Source organism: Arthrobotrys flagrans (genome assembly GCF_004000055.1).
Source record: "Arthrobotrys flagrans strain CBS H-5679 chromosome Unknown unitig_9, whole genome shotgun sequence".
NCBI lineage: Eukaryota > Fungi > Ascomycota > Orbiliomycetes > Orbiliales > Orbiliaceae > Arthrobotrys > Arthrobotrys flagrans.
In genome coordinates, this window is record NW_027137551.1 from 2,895,011 (window position 1) to 2,922,987 (window position 27,977).

A 27,977-nucleotide genomic window follows, 5' to 3' on the forward strand; every position below is an offset into this window, starting at 1 on the left:
GTATTGGAAGTCGCGCGGAACATGGGACGTGCTTATATCTGCAGGGGAAGATGGTATGCAGCAAGAGGGAAACCTAAAGGGCCAAGAGGCGCCACCGAAACCTGCCGCACAACGCTTCAGACCGCAGACTATACAGTACTAATATCTAATATCCACATCACATCTAACGTCACCATGCGATTAAATCAGCTTTCCCATCTCGAAAGGGAAATTCTTGATGAGTACCGGACTCTCCTGCAAAACTTAAACCAGGTAATATTTGGTCTTGGCTCCTCCCTTGATATGATTAGATGGATAGATGGACTAAGGCCTAGGCACATGCACAGCTCTCGACCACAATCGGTACACTGGCCAACCAGCCGACATCCCAAACGATCGACTCTCTCAGGCTTCTGGAACGAAAGACCGGCCTCGTTAGCACTTTAATGAAAGCGTCGGTCTATAGCATTATCCTACAGCAGGAGCTCCATTATGAAGATTCCAGAGAAGGTAAGGTACCTGTTTGAGCTTTACTGCTCACCTATACCATGCGATTTCACTTTCGCATCACTGCCTTCAATACCAGTGCTTGACAAATAATGCGCATTCTTAACCCCGTCAGAAGGCTTTCGATATATAAAGTATACATGTACCCAAGAAACCTATTAACAAAATGATTCAATATTTACAGCAAACCACACAGGGTCACCGCCTCTAACATCGAGGCAAGGTTGAGCAAGGCTACAAGCACGACTCGGCTGCGGATAAATCCCAGACATCCACAGATCCTAATAGATACTGCGACCATAGTATGCCTTTCGAACGTCTACGATCTTTTTCCCCCGGCCCCTAGCAATAGCATCTTTGAAAACAAGAACGGTTAGCAGGATTCTCCCAGCCGCTAGAACTGTCGAGGGAACTAGGTATGAGTCTATGGTTGGCTTACCAGGCGTCTTCTGAGATGTCAGTGCTTGGATCGTAGCTTTGATTACATTCATAGGGTTTCGTGATCTTTCCACTCGTGCGGCAAGGTCAGATATACCAGCGCAACGACAAATTTCAAAAATATACTGAGAACATCGAACTCCGAATCCTGTCATTTAGCTAGGCATCAATATATTTCCCGACAGATTTTAGGTAATCTCGCCATTCTCACCTGGTGGCCTTGACATCAAGAGCACCTCCACAGCCCCCATCTTGACTTTGACGTTTCCATATATCGTACGATCCTCATATCTTACAATCGGACGTAGATTTTTGATGGCTTGGTATTGAGACAAGCGGCTAGCAAGTTCTCCTGTGGTAGAACTAGCTTCCCCGATCCCTATCATGCCATTCCCGTCGCCGGCTATCGTCAAAACATACTGCTTGGCGATCTTTCCGAGCCTTGTTTGGTTCGTAACCCGGTGGGAGACAAGTTCGCGTATTTTTAATGATTGGAGGTACAATATCGGGAGACCGGTTAAGCGGGAAAGATTTTTAATTTTGTTTTCGTCTTCTTCTTCTCCTTGTTGGAATTGAGTATCGTCCATCTTCGGAACGGGCTGACTGGGCCAGCGTCCTGACTTCGGAACTCCTGAGGGGGTGCTATCGAGGAACGGATCGACTCTTGATAGATCGGTGAAATACGGTAGGTTAAATGAATCTCGCCGTCGGGGCTTCCACCGACGAGGAGCCGTCCGGGAGATATCATCTTCGACATCGAGCAAAGCGGAAATTTGTTCTTGCTGGTAGTAAGGCTGGAGGGATTCCCTAGTGGTGGCTGTGGTGGTGGGGTTGGCACCCGATTTTAACAATAATGCGGTTGTTGAAAATTGCTGTTTTCGCAACCTTGGTAAAGACGTATGCATATGAGAGACCAAGGATTTGGCGAAGCCTTTAACTCCTGCCGGGGTAGACATTGTGAGAGGGTGTGTGCTATTCGATGTTGGGGGAGTTGGATGATGAAGCTATCGATGTTAAGATCGGTATCAATGCAATGCAGTGCAATGATCGCAGCCGTATATATCAGAGTTAAGCGACTGACTAGATGAAGGCCAATCGATTCCTTAGGCCATACATATCTCCCGACATCGCGTGTCGAGGTTGCGATTGAAATTGAAATTGAAGCTGAAGTTGATAAAGAATTTTCGACGGTTCAAGCGACGAGGGCGAGAGGTTTGGTTTCTTGGCAGAGCTTGCCGTGTGCCTTCTGTCCATGCATGCACCTGGTGGCTGCCCCGCCTTGAGCTTCCTTCCCCTACCTCCCTCGGTACTTAAGTACTTATCTAACCCCCTCCCTTTCACTCCACCCCCACCCCTCTCCCTCTGCCGCAAAATCACCGACGTTCTCTTCTGCGGGTATCCGGAATCCGTACAGCTTCATCCCAAATACTGGAGCACAACCAAAAGCTCGTACCGGCCGGCTCGGTGCCGTCATCTCTCGCGTGGCCTGCTTGCGGCTGACCAGAGATTTGCCGTGAACCCTCCCGAACCTTCAATACAACAAGTATCAAACGCTCCTAGGTATCAGCTCGCTCTAGTAATAATCTTTGGAACCCACCATCGCCTTTTCCTTGTGCCAACTCTCTCTCCATCCGCGAGACGAGCCTCGATAAACCGCCTCCGTCGATAATGCAAGCGCCAACACCCGGGCCCGGCACTGCCGGCGACGATGTTATCTCATCCGTCCACAAAAAAATCGAGAAAGAGAGAATGCTGATAACTGCTGCGCGCTCTATGCGACAGTCTACCGACAATGCTAGCGTACAGCAACGTCTTGACTCCAGCATCCGGGAGTCACAATCGAATATCAATTATCTCGAGGGCGTCATCCGGGATTTGCAGAATAAACGGATGCAAAATGTATCTTCTGGAATAGATAATATGTCCCTCAACTCAAATAATGCCTACTCTGAGAGCCCTCCAACGCCACCGCCCAAAAATCAAAGGGATTCTTCTCGCGAGCCCGACTTGGTGTATAGTGCAGCACCTGGAGGTGGCCCGAGGCCTCCCTTTGCACAACAACCCGGTCCGGGCATCCATAAAAGTCGACCGACCTACTCGAAACTCGGTGAGTGCAATCAGTTGCAATTGCCACATCCAAAATGCTAACGAACCAAACCAACCTTTGCAAGACCTTATCAAATATGACTCGCCTCATCTCGGCCCGCGCATCACACTGATGTTATCCCAATTGGAGTTCAAGCTGAGCGTGGAAAAACAGTACAAAGAAGGCATAGAGAAAATGGCCAAGCTATACCAGATGGAAGGAGACCGCCGTAGCCGAGCTGATGCAGATTCAAAGCGGGTCGAAAGCAATCAGAAAATACATCTCCTAAAACAAGCCCTTAAGCGATACGAAGACCTCCATGTTGACGTGGAAGGTGATGCCCAAGGAGACGGTAAGTGCCCTTCCACTTTCCCCCCTTTGTCCATGTCCCAAATTCCTAGATTGGCTTCTTCTTTCCCTTCTTCTTCTTCTTCCCCACAGGCATAGTATGTTTTGCACAACGTACAAAACTCACCGGATGAAATTCTATCAGACGACAGCATTAACGCACCGAATATCCGCCGCCCCTTGACCGGGAGGCTACACATCAAGATTTTGGCCGTCAAGGATGTTGACCATGCTGCTACATCGCGTTTTGGCAGAGCCCCAGAAACCTTTGTTACTGTTAAAGTCGAAGACGTGATCCGGGCCAAAACGAAGCCGTCAAGAAACGAACGCTGGGTGGATGAGTCGAACGAAATCGATGTTGATAAGGCAAACGAGATCGAAATAACCGTTTATGATAGATCTGGCGATCACCATCTTCCAATTGGCATGATGTGGATTCGCCTCTCCGACATCGTTGAAGAACTCAGACGGAAACGTATTGAGCAGGACATTTCAGCTACCGGCTGGGTTAGTGCCGATAATATGGAAGCTTCAAGCCGCGGGAACTATTCAGCTCCACCAAGTACACTGCAATCTGCGACATCGCCAGGGGCACCACATACCGCTATACCTGGAAATATACCCCACGATCCCGAGGAACCGAAGCCGGTCTTTATCGACGCATGGTTTGTTCTTGAACCTGTTGGACAGATTCAGCTCCAGCTCAGCTTCGGTGAAGACCCACTGGCCGCAAATAATATCATGGATTTTTCGCTAATGCTTCATAGTTAAATATAACAAAAATAAGCGACCCTTCGACGTAGGACTGAACCGAAAGGGAGCTGTCAGGAAGCAAAAAGAGGAAGTCCATGAAACCTATGGGCATAAATTTGTCCAGCAACAATTTTACAATATTATGAGATGTGCTCTTTGCGGCGACTTCCTCAAATATAGCGTCGGCTATCAATGCGAAGATTGCAAATACACTTGCCACAAGAAATGCTACCCGAAGGTTGTGACCAAATGCATCTCCAAATCGAATGCCGAAACGGATCCGGAGGAAGAAAAGTTGAATCACCGAATCCCGCATAGATTCGAACCCACGACCAATTTCGGTGCCAATTGGTGCTGCCATTGCGGTTACATGCTCCCTGTGGGGAAAAAGAATGCCAGGAAATGTACAGGTAAGCAAACGATCTCGATTGCACATGGTGCTTGCTCGAGAGCATCATTCATACCCAAAATTTATCTCCAGACGATTTCGGATTTTGTACTGTTCATCCAATATTGTCCTCCAGAAGCTGACCAACGCGATGTAGAATGCCAACTCACTTGTCACGCACAATGCGCCCACCTAGTGCCTGATTTTTGCGGGATGTCGATGGAGGTTGCCAATCGCATCCTGAGTGAGATCGGGAAAACAAAGCGTAATGGCGTGTCGGGCTCGGGACATATGGCAGACAGAACTCTACGAAGCAGTCAAGTTCCGCTCGCGCCCCCCCGGCCTGCGTCTGTTGGCAGCGAGACGCTCGTCGATTCGCTACCTCCGGAAAACCGAATTACACCAATACAGACACAGGCTGGGCAATCTCCAACATCGTCAGTTTCGAGCCAACCGATTCCATATGACGCCTCGAGCCACGACGGGAAAGGTGCTTACAACGCTGCCGCTAAGGCTTACGGGCCGTATAGCCCGATTCCCCCGCCCCCGCCCCCGCCCCCGCCCCAGACTAGGCCGCCGTCTAGCTCCCTAGCCGCGGCCGCGGCCGTTGCTGCTCTTAGCGGACGGCCCAACCCCACAGGACGACAGGAACCAGGCTATCGCCCCACAAGCCAGGCCCCGTATAACCCATCGATTATGTCGAATCCAACCCCGCTCTATCAACCGCCGCAGGCTACAGTGAATCCTCTTGATCAGCAGCGGATGTCTGTTGGATATATCCCCCCCCTCCTCCACCCCCTCCCCCGCAAGCTAATCCCTCAACCCCAATTCAAACATCCGCGCAACAATACCCCCCAATGGGAAGCGCCACGCAAAATAAACAGCCAGGTTACCCAGTAGCATCAACTGTTCAACCACCCCCAGTCCAGGCAACGAAGTCGACGAGATCCGAGTCAGCTCGTAAGATAGGTCTAGATCATTTCAACTTTCTCGCGGTTCTTGGAAAGGGTAATTTCGGGAAAGTCATGCTAGCTGAAACAAAGGCTACTAAGCAACTCTACGCTATCAAAGTGCTGAAAAAGGAATTTATCATCGAAAATGACGAAGTCGAGAGCATCCGATCTGAGAAACGCGTATTCCTAATTGCCAACAAAGAGCGCCACCCATTCCTCCTAAACCTACATGCTTGCTTTCAAACGGAAACCCGTGTATACTTTGTCATGGAATACATAAGTGGGGGCGATTTGATGTTGCATATTCAACGAGGCCAATTTGGGACGAAACGAGCACAGTAAGTAACCTGAGATCTTAGGCTCCCACCGTGGCTAATTATCCCCAAATAGATTTTATGCAGCGGAAGTTTGCTTGGCTTTGAAATATTTCCATGAGAACGGCGTCATTTATCGTGACTTAAAACTTGACAATATTTTGCTTACATTGGACGGTCATATCAAAATTGGTGACTACGGTCTCTGCAAGGAAGAAATGTGGTACGGCTCCACGACCAGTACCTTCTGTGGAACACCAGAGTTCATGGCACCTGAAATATTGTTGGATAAACGATACGGTCGAGCAGTAGATTGGTGGGCGTTTGGTGTCTTGATATATCAGATGCTTCTTCAGCAGTCTCCTTTTAGGGGCGAGGACGAGGACGAAATATACGATGCCATCCTGTCGGATGAACCCCTCTATCCCATACATATGCCGAGGGATTCCGTTTCTATTTTACAGAAGGCGAGTTCTAGATCATAAGATGGCTGACCTGGCCTGAGTTTGCTAACTATTGCCATAGCTACTTACACGCGAGCCGGAACTGCGTCTAGGATCCGGTCCTACTGACGCCCAGGAGATCATGTCTCACGCCTTTTTCAGGAACGTCAACTGGGATGATATATATAATAAACGGGTGCCGTCGCCATTTTTACCCCAGATCAGCTCTCCAACCGACACCTCCAATTTCGACCAAGAATTCACTAGCGTTACTCCAGTCCTTACTCCAGTGCAGTCAGGTAAGTCTGTTTCGGATGAAATAGCATGGTGTAATCAGAGAGCTAACCTGTCTTGAACAGTCCTCACCCAAGCAATGCAAGAGGAGTTTCGTGGATTTTCGTACACAGCAGACTTTGTATAGTCACCACCATTGGTTTGGGCCTTGTCCTTTTTTAATCGCGAGAGAAAGCGTATCATTGTCACGTTACGGATCTGAATTGTTGCTTGTCAAGTTGTGTTACCATATCCAGGGTCAGCTGCGAGTATTATTTCTCCGACTTAGCCACTTTCCTTGCAATACTGTCATTCTAGGGATGATATCACCTTTCTTTTTGCCCGTCCCACTTTTATACTTATTCTACTCTTTTTTCTTCGGTGTCGTAACACGAAACCCTTGCGGTGGCGGTATCATCCGCGTAGATTTTTATTTTGACCATCCCTTCTAGATACCCAGAAGTGCTCACGAGATCAACTAATGTTTACGGTTAACAAGTATTACCTAATTTAATTTGTGCCATGATGTGAAATCTACTAGTCCGTATGCAGAGCCGTAGATGTGCGTATATACTTAAGTACCCACTTACTTACTTCTTGCTTATGCTCATGTACTAAGTACTTGCTTACTTGGGTAAGAATGTGCCTATGATGTCGTGAGCGGCATGGCCTCCGATGTTACTAATCCAAACTGGAAAACTTTTTTTTTCCCCCTTTCCTCCCTTCCTTTCGCGCGCTTGAATGGAATATCTCCCAACTCCTTCCGAACCATCCGAACGGAAATGGCCTTTTCGCCGGTGCCACAAGCAGACAGAGGTAATGCGACAGCGTTTGAGTGACTCGGCGGTATTTATTAAGAGGGCCCGCAATCGGTCGAAGATTCCCTTCGGATAATCCCAACCACATGCTCCACTGTAACTAGGCCGCTTCTTCACAACCACGCCCAACCCAGCACAACACAGGCTCTTCTGAGGGGCATATTATTTATTGTCTTTTGACTTAATTCCTACCTAAAATCCAAGTACTTATTTCACTTTATATAGACTGGTGACCATGGTGAATCTTCCGCTTCCCAAGTTGGAAGACTATTCCATTTCCACGAAAACGGGCTTCCTCCCAGATGTACCTCCACTGGCAGCTCTACAAGACCCATTCTATGCACCTTGGGAAACAACGGTTTCAAACCTCCAACCTCTTCTTCTGAGCAAAAAAATTCGCCAGGTCATTGAAGGGCTTCCTATTTTGTCAACAGACCAACTTAGAACAGAAGCGGAGTGGAGGAGAGCCTATCTTATCCTTTCTTTCCTCTCACACTCGTACATATGGGGAGGCGATGCTGCGTCAGAGGTGAGCTAAAGTTCAAGATACTACCTAGTTAGCTGTAGGGTGGGAATCATTAACACCACTTGCAGGTCTTACCGGCTACAATCTCAATACCGTATCTAGCGGTGAGCAAGAAACTTGACGTGCCTCCCGTGGCTACATACGCCGCACTCTGTCTTTGGAACTACAGACCAATCTTTCCAGATGACTCAATAGACTGTTTGGATAATCTTGCCACCTTGCAGACCTTCACCGGGGCCCTGGACGAATCGTGGTTTTATCTTGTCTCCGTCGCGATAGAGTCTCGGGGGGCGACCATACTCCCTGTTATGTTAGATGCCATTCGGGGAGCCAGAGAAAATGACCTCGATCTCGTCGTCTCCTGCCTCCAGTTTTTTGCAGAAAGGCTTGGTGAATTGACACATCTACTCGGAAGAATGTACGAAAATTGCGATCCCCATATTTTCTACAGTCGTATCCGTCCCTATCTTGCTGGTTCGAAGAATATGGCGGAAGCGGGGTTGCCACAGGGTGTCAGGTATCTAGACGGCTCTGGTGACGAGCCCTTTCGACAATACTCGGGAGGTAGTAATGCACAAAGCTCGTTGATCCAGGCCTTTGATATTTTGCTTGGGGTCGAGCATCGTCCAACAGGAGATAAGAAACCGGATGCTCCGAGGCCAGAAGCACCACCACAACCTAGCCACAAAATTCACAACTTTATTCTGGTAGATATCTGATCCAAATTTCTATGGATTGGCGACTTGCACAGCTAACAGAGATTTGATATCGTGCCAGGAAATGCGAGATTACATGCCTGGTCCCCACCGCCGATTCCTCGAGCATCTCGAGAGGGTGTCCAACATCCAGAGCTACGTCAAGGAGCACTCGTCCTATGGGGCGCTTACCGTTGCGTATGATGCTTGTTTACACATGCTCAAGGGGTTTCGAGATAAGCATATCCAAATCGTGAGCAGGTATATAATTCTGCCCGCTAAGGAGCAAAGAGGGGTAGCCACGGAACGTATGGCTGCCCCAAGGCATAAACCAAGCGTGGCTCCGTTGGGGATAAACCTGCATCTTGGTTACCGACCACAACCCAAAGGACTAGCAAGAACACCGAACGATCGGTCTGATTTGAGAGGCACTGGAGGTACAGCATTAATACCCTTTCTTAAACAAGCTCGCGATGAAACTGGAGAGCCATCTATCGGCATATGGGCGCGTAGGTTACTCACAGACTCGAGAATTTCGCTTCCCGGGCGTGAGGCGGAATCAATAAGGATCCAGGGCCTGGCAGGCCAATGGTTAGATAGTGAGGACGTCGGGGGGATTTGTCACTGGTAATCATACATGGGAAGGAGAAATAGTCAGTCGCTTGGGAGCACAAATACTTTCAAAAACGCTCGCTTCAGAAAATGCGCAAGTCGGGAGATGCATATCATTTTTCAAAAGAAAAAAGGAAGGAAAATATGAAGATAAAAGATTATTTAATACTGCTCATGATTCAGACTACCGTGCTAAAGGCGCTGTGCCTCCCTGTCCGCACTGTGAAACGGTTCAGGTTCTATCTAACAAGAATTGCGCCATGCTACCGATTGCAGATGCGAGAAGATTGAAATGGTGGAAGAAAGGTGGTGGAAAAGGAAAGGGGCCAATCCACGAATACTATACCCAGAGCGAAAGAATCCATTCCTGCATGAATAAACCGGAGAAGAAGTTGTAGACGTGGTATGGATTACTTTTGAAAGTCTGTGTTCGCTTCATCGAAATCCTATGTATGCGCCTGCCCTATTGGCGTGGTTCGAATAAAAGAATCAATGTCTGATAGATCGGGTTGAAAAAGATGTATTGTCCGATGATTCGGTTTTCAGCATCGAAATAGATGCTGTACGGCCAGCTACCCTTGGGAGGTTGGAATTTGATCCGGGGATCAGGTTGTTGCTATTTGATGTTCGCTTCGAATTGCTCACAGATGCGAGGGACGGTCCCACCATGGAGTGTCTTTTGGTAACAGTCTTTTGGGGATTTGACGTTTGGTTTATCCCCGAGAGTTTAAGATCAGGATTCCGACTGCCTGTATTGGTACTGAGGTGGTGTTGAGGTAATTCAGGAAGTGGCCGCGGAGTATAAGGTAATCTTTTGCTGGGCGATTCCAAAACTAAGTCCATTCTAGATTTTTGGACCTTTCTTCCTGTAATAAATTCGTGCTGGATGGCTTCCTCAGGCTTAATGCGTTTATCAGGGTCCCAGCGGAGGCAGCCTGCGAGAAAATCTAGGAAAGCTTCGTCGTCACATTTGATGGCTTGCTGTAGGGTTTTTGAGCTGGGGCGGCGTCTACGACCTTTGGATGAAACTATCATACGCGGCTTCCCAAAAGAATCTTTTCTTCCAAGTTAGCAAGGCTTTTCAATCGGAATTGAGAGGCTCAAGGCCATTTGGTAAACTTATAAACTTACCGAAGAAGAGTTTTTTCCGGCTACTTTTCTCAATCAAGTGTTTCTCGGGTGGGCCGAACACCTCCATGATACAGGCAAGTTGTTCTTGTTCATTCTCTCCGGGGAAAATAGGGTACCCCGTAAACAATTCCGCCAAGATACATCCTAGACTCCACATATCGATGGGGAGACCGTAGGTCATACCGAGGATCACTTCTGGCGACCGATAAAAGCGAGACTGTATGTATGTATAAACTTTTTCGTGTTCCAAACAAGAAGAGCCGAAATCAATGACTTTTATATCCGACTGCATCGGGTGAGCAAGAAGGATGTTTTCTGGCTTCAAGTCGCAATGTATTACGCGATGGCCTTTTAGCAAAACCAAGCTACTTAGAAGTTGCTTTGTAAAGCGTCGGATTAGCCGTAACGAGAAACCTCGGAAGTCGTTCGATTTGATGAACTCGTAAAGATTCATGCCAAGGAGTTCGGTTGAAATGCATAGATGCCCTCGGAAGTAGAACGATTGCGTGAACTTGACAAGGCTGTGCTGATCGCCGGGATCCTAACTATCGGTTAGCATTTTTAAAAAAATATCGTTCAGAAAGTGGCCTACCCATTCTCGCAGTTTCTGAAGGATGTTGACTTCTACTAATGCTTGTTGGTGGAACCTCTTTTTGTTTCTGATAATTTTCACAGCAACGAGCCCTCCTGTCTTGTGGTCGATACAGCGGACGACCTGACCAAAGCTACCCTTGCCTAAGACATCAATAACCTCATAACGATAGGCTAGGTGGTCTCCGATAACAATGGTGTAGTCGCCTCTCTCGTCGTCGTACCCAAAATTACAAACGGAGGGTCCACCATTAAGCTCACCTACTATCTTTCTTGCGTCTACCGAGCCGGTAAAGTATACGTCTTTGTAATCCACCACCTCGCCGCGCTCGAAAAGATTTAGGTTTGAAGTTTTAAGAGCCTGGTGGACTGAAAGTCTATCCTTCGGGCCCGCACGTTGCTGTAATATCTCAACCTCGGCAGCGGCAGCTTCTAACCCCTTCCGTTTCGCAGCCAGCTTCCTCATCTCTTCATCAGCTAAAACATCATCGGAATCCAGCAGTGATTCGAGCCTCGAGGATCGTATTGAAGAGATGGACGATTTGGCAGTCAAAGGGCGATGGGTTGGAGTTGGCATTCCGAGCGATGGCTTTTTAGAGGAGGCCAAGGGGTCGGTGGGGTGTGCAGCATCCTGACCCTTAGCGTCTTTAGAGTGGCCAGTAAAGTTCACAGAGCTCCAACTTTCACTCTTGGTTCTATCATGGCCACTTCCGGAAAATCCATATAGGGAATTTCGTTTGCGTGTACTAGGCTGAGACGGTTGAGATTCCGGGTTTGAGGTACCAGTCGCCCAGGATATTGGGTTCGGAAGCCGCGGTGGTAATGAAGCGTCATGCTTTATTCCGTGTTCCGATTCACGGTCCTCTCTCGCGTGAGATGCTTTACTCGAGCTTCTCTTCCAGCTCAAACTTAGTTTCCGACGAATGGATGAACCACTTGAAGGTGTCTCCGGTGACTTCGAAGGAGAGTCATCTCCTTGGGTCGTCGATTTGAGCTCCTCCTTGCTTTTACGGCGCCCGGACCCGGATATGATGTTCAAATTAGGTCTCCGAGGCGCCTTCGAGGTCAAGTTGGCTGCAGCCAAATCGCCACTTAGGCCTGGTTTGGAGATAGGGGGCACCATCGGAGAGACGGCGGATCTGCTATAACGGCTGCTCCCGTTGGTATTGAGGATATTTGAGGAGTTTGATGAGGACGCTCTCATCGAAGAAGTAGATGGTGAGTGCGCTAGTTGCGTAGAACTGGTGCTTCGGGCTGTTAGATGATTTGAGTTACCACTTCGGCGAATTTCATTGAATGTAGCTTTTGAAGCCGTTAATGGTGTACTCGGAGCCCGTTGGCCGAATTTTGTCGGCGTTATTTCATCATTATCGCCATCTGTTGTGGCATGTGCGTCTAAAGCGTTGACACGGCTGACTGTTGGGGCACTAAGAGGAAGGAGGGTTAATGGGGGCAGGCGCAGTGGCTGCAAACTTTTCTGTTTCAAAGAAGACACGGACGATTTTGTGTCTAAAGTTGGACCCATCGTTAACCCCCGTTTGCGTCGCATGTCCGTGTCGATTTTTGTTGTCGGATCAGAAGTCCCAGCCCCGATTATAGACTGCCGTAGAGTTCGAGTTGCAGCGCCAGAAGCACTAGGCTGCCCAACAAGACTTGATTTTCTTGTGGTAAATGAAGTCTGTTCGGGTTCATTCGCAAGCCCTTTAGGAATGGGTGGAACAGGTGGGATGTCTTCGTCCGTTGCCCCTTCATTCGGTTTTGTTTTGGGAGTAGGAAGTCTTGATACCACAAAATTTTGGCTCGTTCGGTGTTGTAGTGAGTTGCTAGAGACTCTATTAGAGGAGCTATTTGAGTTCAAGGAAACGGTTGAAGAGACGGATTTTCGTTTCATATCCGGTGTGGCTCTTGTGAACGCGGGGTTGTCTGTTTGGGATGGCGATTGGCTATTCGGTGATGGTGGTTGTGATGTTCGCATCGGGAGAGGCGGCGGTGGCATAACGGAGAGGCGTTTCATTCGACGAGTATCTGTCGGACTAACCGTCCTGGCACCGAGACCAGTCGCATGACTGTGACCGAAGGTCGATATTCTGCGGTTTATCTTTGATTGTGGCCCTTTGGATCCATTCGAATTTGGCGATCTCGGGCCCAAGATAGTGAAAGAGTTAGATGCAGAGAGTGCCCTTGGGCCTTCATCTGGCGGGTTCGTTTCTTTACTCGCAGTTTGCAGGGGAGGCTGTAGTGATTTTGCCTTCAGGCTCCTCAGGCTAGTCGATGGAGATACACCGCCGTTCCTTGTTGATGATGATCGAGAGTCAGGAGGTCGGCCAGAGTTTTTGGCCATTGATTGATGGGACATGGTTGCCTGTTTGCTGGCTAATGGATTGCTACCGTCATGTACGGTTGGCTTCCTTGGGCTATTTCCAAAATTTGTCGAGGAATGCCGTATATTCGCCCGGTCGGTAGGCTGGGAGCTGAGACTGCTATCACGAACCGGCCGTCCAGCGGGTTGCTTTTGCTTGTTCGCCGTTGTTTGCATCTTCTGATTGGCGGTGTCTCTTTTCCTAGTGATCAGAGCCAGCGAATTTAGCCTCCCCAAGTCAGGGCCTAGTTTTGAGTCGGTTCCACTATCTAGTGTTGCGCGATAGTTGTAATGGTGTTGTCCAAGGTGATGTTGGATTGAATGTTGTAGGAGGAGATAAGTTGCGAATCAGAGGAGAATCCGGTAACGAGAAAGCAGTATTGGAAGTTGTGTTCGAAAGGAGTTATCTAGACATGTTTCTCAGGTTGGCAGATGAACGGTTGGAGGAAAGACCGTGGGATTCGGCGCGTGGTGTTCATTCATGCCAGGATTCAAAGATATTCGGTACTCTAACGAAATAGGAGGGTTAGCAGGAAGGAACAGATACGAATGGTGAAGAAGAAGATAAGATGGTGATGATGATTCTTAGAAGCAATTACTCGAGATGCATACCTCTTCAGCTTGATAGTCAATGTTCGAGGTCGGTGATGGGTGAGAAGGATGGAGTGCAGACATACTAAAAGTAAAGCTCTCTTAAGAAGTATGTATGTTGAGGAGTAGTAATACACGAGAAGAAGGGGGGAGGAGGTGGAGGAGAAGAAAGATTGGGGGATTTGATGGTGATGATACAAAAACGCCCAGGGGTCGGCGTCGGTCGTTGGTGTCGTGGTTAGTGGTGTTGGTGTTGAGAGCGGATGGATGTCAGTGAAGAAGCCTCATGAAAGGCTGTTGTTGATGGTGCATGGCTGCTGGTGACCAGTACCAGTATGTTTACCAAGAAGTAACGACCAACAATTGCAACCACCAAGGCGCACCTGTCACGACAAGAGAAGTTCTTCTGCTTCTTCGTCTTCCCCGTCTTCTTCGTCGTCTTATTATTCCACCCAAAGGAAATTACGCTTTTTCTTCCGAAATCGAACGTGACGAGACAAATGGGGATAGAGGCAGTTGGCGGGCTTGGCACCCCTATTTAGCACATTCCATTTCCATCGCTTACTGCTTTAGTAGCTTTTTCCCAGCAACCGCTCGTTAACTAACATTGACAAAGGTCTTTCAAAATTAACGACTGGCAAGCAGTAGCCAAGGATGTGGAGATAGATATACTGATGATGCTACAATATAGTCACAAGAAGGATGTAAAAGAAAACATCAGAGAACACACTCATTTATATGTGTAAGTACTCAGTGGGTATGTGTGCACTTCAGAAGTATGCAAGTCTGTAAATACATGGGTAAGCACCAAAAGAGAAGTCAGTCCTTGGTCACAGTTGCATCGCCTTCGGAACATCCAGCTCGTAGGCCAGCTTGGCAGCTAAAATCCTCATCCTCTTCAATTCAAGCGCCAGTTCACCATCTTTAAAGACGAGATTTGGTTGGATTTTCTCTCGAGGGTTTTCCAACGTGCTTATCTTGTTTCGAAGAGCTAGAAGACGCTCGTGCCTAGATCGGATGCTCACAAGCCCCGCCGCCATACTAGATACCTGTCCCACTAGTTCCTTGTACGCATCATACACTTCGTCTACCCCATGTCCTTCAACCGGCCATGTCTCCGGGAGTTTCTCAATATTTCTAGATCCCCCAAAGTGAGAGTATCAATACATGCAAGCCCCAAGATGGAAAATAGGATGGACGATAGACAACAACTTACCGAGGGTCTGAAAGATCGGCTTGTCCGCTCAGAACATCCGGGCCCTCCTGCTTGGGTGTTTTGTCATTTCGCTGCTGCTGATATAAAACCTCAATCTGTTCGGACACATGGTCTATCGCAGGCGCATTGTAGAATATCTGATGGTGGCGTTGGCACAACCGATTAACTAATGGCAGGCCGTGGTACGCAGGTAGTAAGTATATGGTGAGCAACCATGCAATTGGGAGGCACTGACCTTTCGCAAGCGTATTTTCAACCACAACAGCCGTCACCTCGCTTGGACCCGCGTCGCAGCATCCATCCTCCCATCCCGGAGTCACGGATATAGCCTGAGATACGATTCGAGTTTGCGATATCAAGAACCCTTTTTTCGCCTCGAACGTCAGCTGGGTCGAGCTTGAGTTCATCGTGATTGTATCTACGACTAAAGCTTAAGTATCGTACTGAGACCGGAAATAATGTATGTACTTCAGCGCAGCTGAGGAGCACCAAGCTAGATCCACCATCGACGCGGTGAAGTAGGTAGTGGTCGTGGTGAGTTGTTACCGCGATGTTTAGCAGACAGAAACTGCGCTAGAGCTCCACGTCCCAAATTGTAACAACCACAAGAGAGCAGAATCCCAACTATCAACAGCAAAGCTTCCAGGGCCCCACCCTTTTGTTTCCCCTGCTGTTCTTCTTTTTTCTTCTTTTTCTCGTTCCCCAAAGGAAATCTCTACACCGCTAAAGTAACAGGTTTAACGGATTGCTTCAAGGGACCTTGACCAAAAACATGGCATCCACGAGAAAACGGAATCGAGAAGAGCACGAGGAAGACCTAGACATCCACTCTATCGCATCTCCCGCAATTTCCTCGGCTCTTCCAAGTTCCCCGCCACAGGACGAGGGCTCCGACGGGGACGGTCTAGTTGACGAAGAAGACGGCATCCAAGATGTTGACGACTTGGATGAGATGGTAGAAGACGAGGATGGTATAAACTTAATGGAATACGCCGAAAGGTATGTCTGCAGCCATTCCAACTTTCCCGTCAACATTTTTTTAACCGGTACTTCTAGGGACTATGAAGCAGACGATACTCAAGACAAGTACGAGAGAGACGGGTTAGATGATGATGTAGAATATGAGGAAATGAGCCCGGAGATTAGGCGTGCCCTGGAAGAACGCATGGAACGCCGTGACAGAGAGGCAGCTGCTCGTGGAAAGCCAGCAGCCTTTTTAAACGAAGATGAAGAAGACATTGACCTTCTGGGGCAGCCGCTCCGACGCCGACATATTTATTCAAACTACGACGAGGCTCCTCATGACGAAGATAACTGGGAGCAAGAGCTTAGCCTGGAAGCTCTTGCCGATGTAAAAAACGCGTCTCTGCCTGAATGGATCGCCCTCCCCGCCGTCCAGCGTTCTATCGCTCGGGAATTCAAGAGTTTTCTCCTCGAGTACGTTGAACCAGGTTCCGAAGCTTCTGTCTATGGGAATCGGATTCGCAGTTTAGGAGAAATGAACGCTGAGTCGCTCGAAATATCATACCGGCATCTGGCGGACACCAAAGCAGTACTCGCATACTTTTTAGCAAATGCACCAACAGAGATCATACCTATCTTTGACGCAGTCGCAATGGATGCCGTGCTGCTGCACTATCAAGACTACGATCGTATCCACCCTGAGATCCATGTCCGCGTGTCAGACGTTCCCGCGGTTTTCACCCTTCGTGAATTACGACAATCGCACCTTAATGCCCTCGTTAGGGTTTCCGGTGTTGTCACTCGTCGAACTGGAGTCTTTCCACAGCTCAAAGTTGTGAAGTTTGATTGCACAAAGTGCGGAATTACCATCGGCCCCTTCCAACAAGAATCTAATGTTGAGGTCAAAGTGTCGTATTGTCAAAACTGCCAATCTAGAGGACCATTCACCCTCAATTCGGAAAAGACAGTCTATCGTAATTATCAAAAGCTGACTCTTCAGGAGTCGCCAGGGACGGTGCCGGCAGGGAGACTCCCCCGACATCGTGATGTGATCTTACTGTGGGATCTTATAGATGCCGCGAAGCCTGGGGAAGAGGTTGAGATTACCGGAATATACAGAAACAATTATGATGCACAGCTCAACAATCGGAACGGCTTCCCAGTTTTCGCAACGATACTTGAAGCCAATAATGTTATAAAAGCCCACGACCAGCTTGCGGGGTTCCAATTAACAGAGGAAGATGAGACCATAATTAGGCGCCTCGCTAAAGAAAGCAATATCGTCAACAAAATTATCGATAGTATTGCACCTTCAATATACGGACACCTTGATATAAAGACTGCAGTCGCTGCATCTCTTTTTGGCGGTGTTCCCAAAAACATTCAAGACAAGCATACTCTTCGAGGCGACATAAACGTATTGCTACTTGGCGATCCCGGAACTGCCAAATCGCAAATCTTAAAATATGTGGAAAGAGTTGCCCACCGTGCCGTCTTCGCCACGGGGCAGGGTGCAAGCGCCGTGGGTCTTACTGCCAGCGTCCGAAAAGACCCTATAACGAATGAGTGGACCTTAGAAGGCGGTGCCCTTGTCCTTGCAGACAAGGGGACGTGCCTTATCGACGAATTTGATAAAATGAATGACCGAGACAGGTACGAAGTTAACCACCTAAAGGCATACGACAACAAACCGGCGAATTCTGACAATATTGGGTAGAACTTCCCTTCATGAAGCCATGGAGCAACAATCCATATCAATTTCAAAAGCGGGTATAATCACAACGCTGCAGGCTCGATGTTCCATAATTGCAGCTGCAAATCCCATCGGCGGCCGATATAACTCAACAATTCCCTTCGCCCAGAATGTGGAACTAACCGAGCCTATTCTTTCGCGATTCGACGTCTTGTGCGTCGTTCGGGATACAGTTAATCCCGAAACAGACGAGCTGTTAGCTAAATTCGTAGTTTCGTCCCACGGTTCTTCCCATCCCCTTTCTAAAACCACTGGAAACGGGAACACGCGAAACGAAACTAAGCCAGGCCATATTCCGCAAGAGATACTAAGAAAATACATTCTCTTTGCTCGACGGGAGTGTCGGCCGAAAATCCATCATATTGATGAGGAAAAACTAGCAAGACTCTTCTCCGATATGCGGCGAGAATCATTAGCAACAGGGTCTTTCCCCATTACTGTCAGTTCAGACGATCGCCCAGTCATACTAATTTCGTGCTCCCACTGATTCCAAAACAGGTTCGTCACTTAGAATCCATAATACGGCTTTCCGAAGCTTTTGCAAAAATGAGGTTTTCTGATTACGTCCAAGCAAGGGACATCGACCTTGCTATCGGGGTGATAATCGAAAGCTTCATTGGAGCACAAAAGCTGAGTGTCAAAAAAGGGCTTGCCCGTGCATTTGCAAAATACACTTTACGAAGAAGTGAAATGAGTTGAGCGACAAATATCCTACAGGATACAGAAATGAAATGTAGCTATGGTAGCAGACGGTATTCTCGCAGAGCAGCCATCTAGTGTTGATCAGATGCTTTTGTATAATTCTTTGACTAGTTATTGGACAACATTTAGCTAGAACTCCCTCGATGTTAACTCATACTGAAAACTTACGCTCAAGCATTTCGGCTGCCGTTTCTGGTAATTCCTCTACAACAATACCAGGATGCCCTTCGACCGATGAAAACGAAGGAATGACACTATTGGGGGCAATCACTGTCCCGTCTTCAATCCGAACGCAGTCTTTAATGATGGAAAACTTTCCCTGTAGAATAATTAAGTAAATTTATCAGTACAGAACCAGTATTCCTTGCCCTTGATCAACAGTGTATCAGCCTACGCCAGCCATGTTCACTTACAATCACACAATTCTTTCCAATATTCACATATGAGCCGATAACAGCTGCCTCGATGACACTGCCTTCACCAACAAACACGTGATCTCCCAGTTTCATGGGATAGTAGCTAAATTGGCTATCAAACAGTTAGCAAGGTAAGCGACAAATCACGGACATGCAGGATTCTCACCCTCGATATGTCTTGCTTGGCGGGCGAAGAAGACAACTTTTGCTTAAAAAGCAATACCGCCCAACAGCAATTGCCACGGCTGCTGCGTTCTGGCCTTGCGGAACTAGCCTACGGAGGTCACCTCGGATGCAGCAGTCGGCTTGGATAATCGTCTATTCGAACTTTAGTGTTATCCATGTGAATATATTATATGTATATCAGACCTTTCCGCCTAAAATAATGTTCTGACTACCGATTATCAAAGACTTCCGTGATACTTTGTTTCCTGTGTTTTGTTGATTTTCGTTTCTTGATGAGAATGACACACGCAAAATAATGTCCAAGTTTGCGTACTTACCGGTTTCCGTTTGAATATACTCGCTCTTTTGGGACATGGCAGGCTAAGCTCCGGTTCGTCAAAAGCTTTATTATTGGCTTCGCAGTGGCTAGTGGGAACAGTAGTTTTGCTAGCTTGGAGTTTACGATATTCAGAGGCGAAAAACATAAACCTTCGGGAGTAACCATGCGTGGGGTTCTAGGGTATCTGCGAGAAAGACATGCAATGGTTGGAATTAGATTTAGGAGAGATTGAAACTACGAAAGGGTTTCCTGTGCAGTAGGAGTGTTGTGTAGATGTAATTATTGTTATAAATCATACACGAGCCATGTAATCCTATGATAGAAGGGAATAATACAACACACTAAATTAAAAATCCTAAAATCATTATGTTAGAAAAGTATAGAGTTGGTGTAACGAAGCAATCGCAGCATAATGAACTCCAAGTAGAAATCCAGGCGGCCGGAGGAGCCCTCAGAATGACCATAGGAAATATCTAGGCAATACTATAGTTGGAAGAAAAACTACACAACGTAATATAAATCGCAGACTCAGAATAAAGAAGTATCCAGATTTAGATCTTAAAATTCACAGACTAAAATTATAACTATTATTTTGATAAGTACAATATAAGGCTTATTTAAACTTTTATTATTATTATTATTATTAATCATACACGCTTGCAACCTTTCGGTTATGGCGGTTTGAAGAAACAATTACATCAGGAAAAAAACATATTTCCATCCTGCTCCATCCTGCCCATCCTAAGGCAAGATGGGCAAGATAGGCAAGATAGAAACCTACCTTCCAGGTAGAGCCCTTCCATCCTAAAAAGCTTTTTCCATCTTAAGAAGCCCTTTCCATCCTAAAAAACTTTTTCTATTCTAAAAAACCCGTTCCATCTTAAGAAGGGCTTATATTAGATAGAGTAATTTCTATTTTAAAAAACAGTTTATATTCTAAAGAACAGTTTCTATTTTAAAAATAATCTTCATTAAATATATCTTGTTTGGATCTACGAAGACACTATATACAACTATCATTATTATTATTATTATTGATCATACACGCTTGCAACTTTTCGGTTATGGCGGTTTGAAGAAACAATTAGAATACATGATTTTCGCACCTCATTTGAAAACTAAAGGTATGTAATAAATGAAATAGAAAAAAAGGCGACCTTCGGACAGAACAACCCCCTCATAACTTTTGAACGAAGCATCCAAAACCAAATAAAAGTACATTAATCGAAAGAGCAAGAAAAACAAAAATATAATATCCAAAAATACAAACAATATCAGAAACTGATAAATAGAAATTAAAAATCAAAAATATCGAGATTTTTACAATCATCAACTATAAAAAAGAAGTTTTCTCGCTAAAAATTAAAACTAAACTAAATTAGTTTAGTTTAATAATAGCAGATAATATACCCACCAGTTCATTTCTCGATGAACTAATAATAGCAATTCAGGATTATATCCCGATACTCAAAAACACTAATAAAAAAAGACAGAAAAGACAAATCTCAATAGATTTAGACGAGGAAGAATTAAACAAAGAAGATTTAATTCTAGAACTAAAGAAATTAAACGATCTTCTAAAAAAAAAGACAAAAGAAGTAGAAAACCTAAAAATTAAAATAAGAAAACTCGAAAATCCCAAAAAATCCTACGCAGAAATAACATAGAACTCATAAAATCAATCAACAAGACAAAAACAAAACGAAAATAATCAAAAATCAACAGCTCAATAATAAAAACAATAAAAACAAACAATTCCAATTAATTAAAGAAGATTAATTATACCAAGAACGACAACAACTCCACCAATTCAAAAACTAAACGTTTTTAGAGAAAAAATAAATCAAGTTCTCCACCAAAAATCTAAAAATCTAGAAACAATAATTTCTGAAATTTCTATAAATCCTAAAGGCAATCTAATGCTAATTATACACAAAAACACACAAAAAGAAGAAATTCTCAAATACAAAAAAGACATTTTTAAAGAACTTATTAAAATTAATGAATATATTCAAAAACCAACCAATATTGAAACTTGGGGATTTTTAATTATTCATAAAGTAAAAATTAAACAATACAAAAATATAAAAAAGCTCAAAATGGAAATTGAGACAGACAATACAATTAAAATTGCAAATAAACCAAGATAATTGGTTAGAAAAGAAAAATTAATTAGAAAAAATTTTTCTTCAATAATCATTGCAACTAAAACAAAAGAAGAAGCAATACACACTTAAAAAAGAAAATATATATTTTTAGGTGGAGAAAAATTGAAAACAGAAAGATATTTAAAATTTTTTGATAACAATAAATATACAAATTACTAAAAAACTGGACATTTCGCAATTAAATGCAGAAACAATTCAATTTGTGGCATTTACGCAAAAAATCATAAAACAATCAATCATATTTGCAATAATTGCCAGGAAACAAAAAAGTCCTGCGAACATATCAAAGCAAAATGTGCAAACTACAGTGAAGAACATATGGTAAACGACCCAATATGTTTAAAAAACAAAAAACAACTTAATTCTCAAAATGAATAAAAACAACAAATTGAGAATCATACAGCATAATTGCAGAAGGTCAACAAATATAATACAATCAATGCTAAATTCTGCATTAAATAAAGCAGAATTAATTTTCTTGCAAAAACCATGGGTTTCAAAAGAAAACAACACCATTTTACATCCTGGATTTCAACCAATTTTAACAAATCCCAAAGAAAAACAAAAAAATAGAATAAGGGTGGTAGCATTTATTGCAAAAAATACACCCTTTGAAATTATAAACAGAATAGATTTAATAGATGACGAAGACTGCCAAATAATTGATATAAAATCAATTAAATTTGGAGAAATCAGAATCTTTAACATCTATAATGAAAAGCAACAAAACACAAAAAATGGTGAATATACAATAAAAAGATTATTTAATAAAATAAATCTTTATTGCACCAAAAAAACATTATTAATTGGAGATTTTAATGCTCATCACTCTTTATGGAACTCTGAAATTAAATATAATTTAAGATCAGACAAAATAATAGAGTTAATTGAAAATAATAATTTACAATTAATTAACCAAAATGGCATACCGACTTATTATTATACCAGAAAAGACAAGATGGGATCCTCAATTATAGATTTATTATTTACAACGATTAATTTAAAAGATTTAATTAAAAGTTGGAAAATTGATGAGGAAATGAATACAGGATCAGATTATGAAGTTATTTCAATTGAAATAAAATCTAATAATAATTTAGTTAACAATCCACTATCAACTAATAGATTTAATTGGAATAAAATAGATTAAAATAAATTCGAAAAAGAATTATTAAATCTAGATAAAAATTTAGATAAAAATAATTTATGGATTAATCTTCTTTTCTCTAACGATAACAGAGAAAGATTAAATTTAGAAAACAATTTAGAAAAGGCAACATCTTTGTTTCAAAAAAATTTAATTTTAGCAATAGAGAAATCTACACTATTATTAAATATTTTATTAAAATCCAAAAATTGGTGGAATGAAAAAATAAATAAAACAAGAAAAGAGATGTTGCGACAAAAAAAAAGGTGGAAGCTAAATAGATCGCAAGAAAATTGGGATTTATTTAAAATAAAAAAAAATAAACATTTTAAAGAAATTAGACTTGCAAAAGAAAAATCTTGGGTTGACTTTCTAGAAAATGCAAAAGATAAAGAAATTTTCTTAACGCTAAATTTTTCTAAACCAAGGAAAATTTAAAAAATGTTAAATTTAAAATTTGAGAATTAAATTGCATCAAATTTTCAAGAAAAGGTAGACTTGTTAAGAAAAGCGCTGTTTCCACCACCTCTAAATTATACAAAAAATGCAAAAACACAATTTGCAGAAAAAATAATTAATAAAAATTTAATTATTTGGGAGAAAATCAAAAATAGAGAGATAAAAAACGCTATTTTTACATCAAACTCCAAAAAAGCGTCAGGCCCTGATGGAATTAATTTTCTATGCCTAAAAAGAGCCTATGAAATTATATTGGAAAGATTTAATGATTTATTTATAAAATTATTAAATAATGGTTACCACCCAATTTGTTTTAGGGAAGCAATTGGAGCAATTTTACCAAAATTAAATAAACCGGACTACGACATTCCAAAGGCTTATAGAATTATAAGTCTTCTAAATTGTCTAGGAAAAATCTCAGAGAAAATAATAGCAAAAAGAATAGCTTTTATATTAGAAACTAATAGAATTCTAAATCTAGAATAAATTGGAGGTAGAAAACAAAGATCTGCAATTGATGCAGCTTTATCTTTAGTTTATGATATAGAAATAGCAAATTCTATAAAATTAAAAATCTCTGTTTTATTTTTAGACGTTAAAGGGGCTTTTGATAATGTTTCAAAAGAAAGATTAATAAATACTTTAAAAGATATGAAATTTTTAAAACAACTAATTTGGTGGATTGATAATTTTATGTCAAAAAGATTAATCAAATTGTCTTTTGATGGGCGAATAGAAAAATTAAAATTAGTGGAAACAGGCATACTACAAGGTTCACCAATTTTACTAATTTTATTTTTATTATATTTAATACTATTATTTAATGAGTTGGAACAAAAAATGCCATCTATTAAGAAACCCTCTTATATAGACGATTTGGCGTTAGTTTCAACAAATAAAATAATAGAACAAAATATAAAAGAATTAGAAGAAGCTGCAAAAATTGCGTTTGTTTGGGCACAAAATAATGCAGTAGCTTTTGATGATATAAAATCAGAACTAATTTATTTCAAAACAAAAAATAATAAAAATGGAGAAATAAATTTGGTGTTACTAAATAGTACAAAAATTAAACCCATTAAACAATTAAGGTAGTTGGGCATATTTTTTAATATAAATTTAAATTTTAAAAGCCATATAAAAATTAAAACTAGTGCAGCAAATAAAATATTCAATTTTATTAAAGCGCTAGCAAACTCAGAAAAAGGATTAAAAACAAAAATATTAATATAATTGTACAAAAGCTGCGTTTGTTCCGTTTCTGACTATAGATCTGAAATATGGTGGAAAAATCAAAAATAATAAAAAATTTTAAAAAAATTTAGATTAATTCAAAATAAAATGTTGAGGAAAATAATAGGTGCCTTTAAAACAACTTTAATACATTTATTAAAGGTTGAAGTATCTATTTTACTATTGGAAATAAGATTAAATGGCATATAAAGAAGATATGCTCTAAGATCTCTATATCTTAATAAAAATTATCTAATAAAAATAAGAACCTTAGAATCTTTTCCACCAGAAGCAATCTTTGGAAGAGAAGATAAAAATGAAAATAAAAAATATTTAAATTGATATGAAAATAAAAAAGATGGAGATAAAAAAGATGGAGATAAAAAAGATTACATTTCCATATTAGACAATATTTTGTTAAAAATTAATTTTTTAATAAACTTATATACTAAAATTGAAGAAATAAGTATTGTTTTAGACCTACCATAAGTAGAAAATAATATTAATTTTAATATTAATAGTATACCTAAGGATTTGGAAGCAGAAAACCACAAAAATAAAAAAGAGAGCTTAAATTCTAAAGAAAATCTCTTAATTTATATAAATAGCTCAATGCTAGAAATAAAAAATAAAAAATCTACAGGAGCTAGAATTTATAGAGAAATAGATAATAAATCTGTTTTTGAAATAAATTATAGCTTGGGCAAAAATATGGAAGTATATGACGCAGAATTAATTGGCTTAAGAGAAGGTTTTATCAAATCTCTTGAATTAATTAATAAAAATAATATAGTGAAAAATATCTATTTTTTCACTGACAACCAAGCTGCAATAAAGAGGTTGGAATCTCTAAAAATTGGGGCAGGACAAGAAATAGCATCAGAAATCTGGGAAATGGCGGGAGAATTAATTTCTAAAAATATTAATTTATTTATAGAATGGGTTCCTGGACATTCAAATGTTACTGGAAACGAAAAAGCAGACTTTCTAGCAAAAGAAGCTGCAAAACAAAAACAAAAAAGTCCTTATAAATCTTTTGCCTTTTTAAAAAGAAAAATAAAAGAAAAAGATTTAATAGAATGGGAAGAAAAATTTAAAAAACACAAAAATAGGGTTAATTATTATAATTGGCCTAGATTAAAGAGAAATAAAATCTTTACTAAATTTAGTAATAATTTTATTTCTTCTTTAACACAATTAAGAACCGGGCACGGTTATTTTAACAGTTATTTAGTTAAAATACCAAAAGCTAGCATTTTAAGCAAAAACTATTTATGCAGAAACACACCACAAACACCAAAACATCTAATTATGGAATGTATATTTTATAATTTAGAAAGAAAGGTGTTAAAAAAAGAACTTAAAGACAAAAGACAATTTAATTATAACCATTTATTATTTAATAATAATAGTATTATTTTATTGGAAAAGTTCTTAAATAAAACAAAAATTGCACAAAGAAGCAATAAAAATCCAAAAAACAATTTATTTATAGAATAGGGAAACCTAGAAATCTAAAATAATTAAATATATTAAATATATTTAATGAATAGATTATAAAATTCCGGAAATAAATAAAAATAGTCTTAGGCATTACACTAAAATTAGTGGATAAAAACAGTCAGATTCACGACATTGTTCTTTTCATAAAAAGGAGAAATACGCAAGAGATAAAAAGAAAATCTCAAAAAACAAATAATAAAAATCTCAAAACAAAAAAATAAAAACAATATTTTCCATATTTCATTTATTACATACTTTTAGTTTTCAAATGAGGTGCGAAAATCATGTATTCTAATTGTTTCTTCAAACCGCCATAACCGAAAGGTTGCAAGCGTGTATGATTAATAATAATAATAATAATAATAAATGAAATATGGAAAATACCGTCTTATTTTTTGTTTTTTTCTATTTTTATTATTTGTTTTGAAATTAATCTCGAATCAACAGGAACGACCCCCTCATAACTTTTGAACGAAGCATCCAAAACCAAATAAAAATACATCGATCGAAAAAACAAGAAAAACGAAAATACAATATTCAAAAATACAAACAATATCAGTGTTAAAGGTTCTACAGCTCGTAAGTACGCTGGAAAGTATGTAGGTCTGTGTATGTATAATTGATGATCGATCGTCTAGATTCCAACACATCGTAGATCCGCCTGTATTTATAGAGCGGTATGTATAGACCTAGTACTACGTCTTATACAGTATACCGCAACACCCCAGCTCGTATATAAAGTATAGACGGTAAAAATTACTATATCACGATATATTTTGTAATTTCACATAATTATAATTTAATAAGATTTACGGCACAAATCGTAGTAACTTTAATACTCCGTTATATCCAACTTATTATAGTTTCATCTAATCGTAGTACTTGCGCAGCTCGTAGTATGAAGCTACTTAATTATAAAAGACGCGTAATCTCTTAATTATAAAATATAGAATTGTTACATTTACAGCAATACACTTTAACGTCTTATAATAATATAACTGCTATAATAGTCTATAGAACCAATTATTCCATACGAATGTTAGATTAAGCTATACGCTTACTAACGCTTATTATATTAATATAAATTTATGCTTTACAACGAACAGTTATAAATCACCGTGTATACTATTACATATAGAAATTTTTATAACTCTAGAATCATTATCTAGAACATACATAACTTTGAAGTTATAAGGGCGTCTGTTGCAGTTATACAATTTACTAGATTTTATGTTACATCTCTAGCTTAAAGCTATGCTATACAGCTCTAAAATTAGTGTAGATATCTGGAGCTGTTTTGAAAAAAGAGAAATACTTAACTAATTATTATTCGCTTTATTTACTTTTTATTCTTTTATATTCTTAGTTTTGTTTATAGTCCTAGCTTACTTTATTATTACTATTATATTATTTTATACTTTTACAGCTTTATAACATTATTATGTCTGTTGTTGTTACTAGTTATTTTATTTATATAAACGCTATTCTCATTAATCCGATATTATATATTTATACCGTATTTTGTTAACGATGCTTTGATAACGGTTATTTGTATATTATATTTTTAAATATCTGTAGTAATAAATGCAGTTTCTGTATAAAGATAAACTCTTTATATACGTAGTATAAATTTTATAATCTTATATATTTAAAAGCGTAGATGCTAATTTATATTAAATATAGAGCGTTAAAACTTCTCGCGCTTCTGAGCTAGAACGCAGTTTTATCGTCTATAATCCGCTAGCGTTTATAATCGTTCCTGGAAATCCTGTCATATATTAGACTGTGGCTCTACAGGCGCATAGGCATAGCGCTAATATGCTAAATGCCTTCTATGGCGTAGTTCTTGGTGGCCCTCTACTGTTATTAAATAACTGTATTATCGTTAGAGTGGTATGGGGGCCAATATTGGCAGACGGTACGCCTATGTCCTAGCTTACCCACCTTTCTGCTAACTTAGACGTACAAGATTTGCAGAATCAGCTGGCTATAGCTAACGCAGCTGTGACTATAGCTAATACAGCCTTAACTGCTTCTAATACAGCACTGGCAGCTGCTAATGCGGCTCTAGTAGCGTACGGAGGAAGTGCAGGTAGTGGAGCTGGTG

At 41.4% G+C, this 27,977-nt stretch overlaps 9 protein-coding genes across 9 annotated transcripts; 5 read left to right on the forward strand and 4 right to left on the reverse strand.

Moving 5' to 3' along the window:
* Nucleotides 1–174: 174 nt before the first annotated feature.
* Nucleotides 175–714, forward strand: DFL_006215 (uncharacterized protein; the record flags this gene model as incomplete). The annotated part of the gene is made up of 3 exons (XM_067635598.1): nucleotides 175–252; nucleotides 327–489; nucleotides 671–714. 3 exons carry the CDS (start codon nucleotides 175–177, stop codon nucleotides 712–714), a joined length of 285 nt encoding a protein of 94 aa, XP_067490010.1.
* A 53-nt stretch (nucleotides 715–767) lies between these two features.
* DFL_006216 (uncharacterized protein) lies at nucleotides 768–1,880 on the reverse strand (the record flags this gene model as incomplete). The annotated part of the gene is made up of 3 exons (XM_067635599.1): nucleotides 768–841; nucleotides 926–1,072; nucleotides 1,136–1,880. The coding sequence occupies 3 exons, from the start codon at nucleotides 1,878–1,880 to the stop codon at nucleotides 768–770; spliced, it is 966 nt and encodes a 321-aa protein (XP_067490011.1).
* Nucleotides 1,881–2,592: 712 nt separating this feature from the next.
* Nucleotides 2,593–5,399, forward strand: DFL_006217 (uncharacterized protein; the record flags this gene model as incomplete). The annotated part of the gene is made up of 5 exons (XM_067635600.1): nucleotides 2,593–3,031; nucleotides 3,096–3,362; nucleotides 3,504–4,070; nucleotides 4,126–4,521; nucleotides 4,657–5,399. The coding sequence occupies 5 exons, from the start codon at nucleotides 2,593–2,595 to the stop codon at nucleotides 5,397–5,399; spliced, it is 2,412 nt and encodes an 803-aa protein (XP_067490012.1).
* Nucleotides 5,400–5,524: 125 nt separating this feature from the next.
* DFL_006218 (uncharacterized protein) lies at nucleotides 5,525–6,630 on the forward strand (the record flags this gene model as incomplete). The annotated part of the gene is made up of 4 exons (XM_067635601.1): nucleotides 5,525–5,790; nucleotides 5,843–6,233; nucleotides 6,292–6,508; nucleotides 6,569–6,630. 4 exons carry the CDS (start codon nucleotides 5,525–5,527, stop codon nucleotides 6,628–6,630), a joined length of 936 nt encoding a protein of 311 aa, XP_067490013.1.
* A 905-nt stretch (nucleotides 6,631–7,535) lies between these two features.
* Nucleotides 7,536–9,152, forward strand: DFL_006219 (uncharacterized protein; the record flags this gene model as incomplete). The annotated part of the gene is made up of 3 exons (XM_067635602.1): nucleotides 7,536–7,829; nucleotides 7,895–8,533; nucleotides 8,604–9,152. The coding sequence occupies 3 exons, from the start codon at nucleotides 7,536–7,538 to the stop codon at nucleotides 9,150–9,152; spliced, it is 1,482 nt and encodes a 493-aa protein (XP_067490014.1).
* Nucleotides 9,153–9,622: 470 nt separating this feature from the next.
* DFL_006220 (uncharacterized protein) lies at nucleotides 9,623–13,391 on the reverse strand (the record flags this gene model as incomplete). Its single annotated transcript, XM_067635604.1, has 3 exons — nucleotides 9,623–10,188; nucleotides 10,265–10,805; nucleotides 10,857–13,391. 3 exons carry the CDS (start codon nucleotides 13,389–13,391, stop codon nucleotides 9,623–9,625), a joined length of 3,642 nt encoding a protein of 1,213 aa, XP_067490015.1.
* A 1,244-nt stretch (nucleotides 13,392–14,635) lies between these two features.
* Nucleotides 14,636–15,428, reverse strand: DFL_006221 (uncharacterized protein; the record flags this gene model as incomplete). The annotated part of the gene is made up of 3 exons (XM_067635605.1): nucleotides 14,636–14,942; nucleotides 15,022–15,187; nucleotides 15,257–15,428. 3 exons carry the CDS (start codon nucleotides 15,426–15,428, stop codon nucleotides 14,636–14,638), a joined length of 645 nt encoding a protein of 214 aa, XP_067490016.1.
* Nucleotides 15,429–15,793: 365 nt separating this feature from the next.
* On the forward strand, nucleotides 15,794–18,436 carry DFL_006222 (uncharacterized protein; the record flags this gene model as incomplete). The annotated part of the gene is made up of 4 exons (XM_067635606.1): nucleotides 15,794–16,020; nucleotides 16,078–17,637; nucleotides 17,702–18,176; nucleotides 18,236–18,436. The coding sequence occupies 4 exons, from the start codon at nucleotides 15,794–15,796 to the stop codon at nucleotides 18,434–18,436; spliced, it is 2,463 nt and encodes an 820-aa protein (XP_067490017.1).
* Nucleotides 18,437–18,520: 84 nt separating this feature from the next.
* On the reverse strand, nucleotides 18,521–19,395 carry DFL_006223 (uncharacterized protein; the record flags this gene model as incomplete). Its single annotated transcript, XM_067635607.1, has 6 exons — nucleotides 18,521–18,546; nucleotides 18,608–18,758; nucleotides 18,853–18,967; nucleotides 19,022–19,173; nucleotides 19,225–19,286; nucleotides 19,359–19,395. The coding sequence occupies 6 exons, from the start codon at nucleotides 19,393–19,395 to the stop codon at nucleotides 18,521–18,523; spliced, it is 543 nt and encodes a 180-aa protein (XP_067490018.1).
* Nucleotides 19,396–27,977: the final 8,582 nt, after the last annotated feature.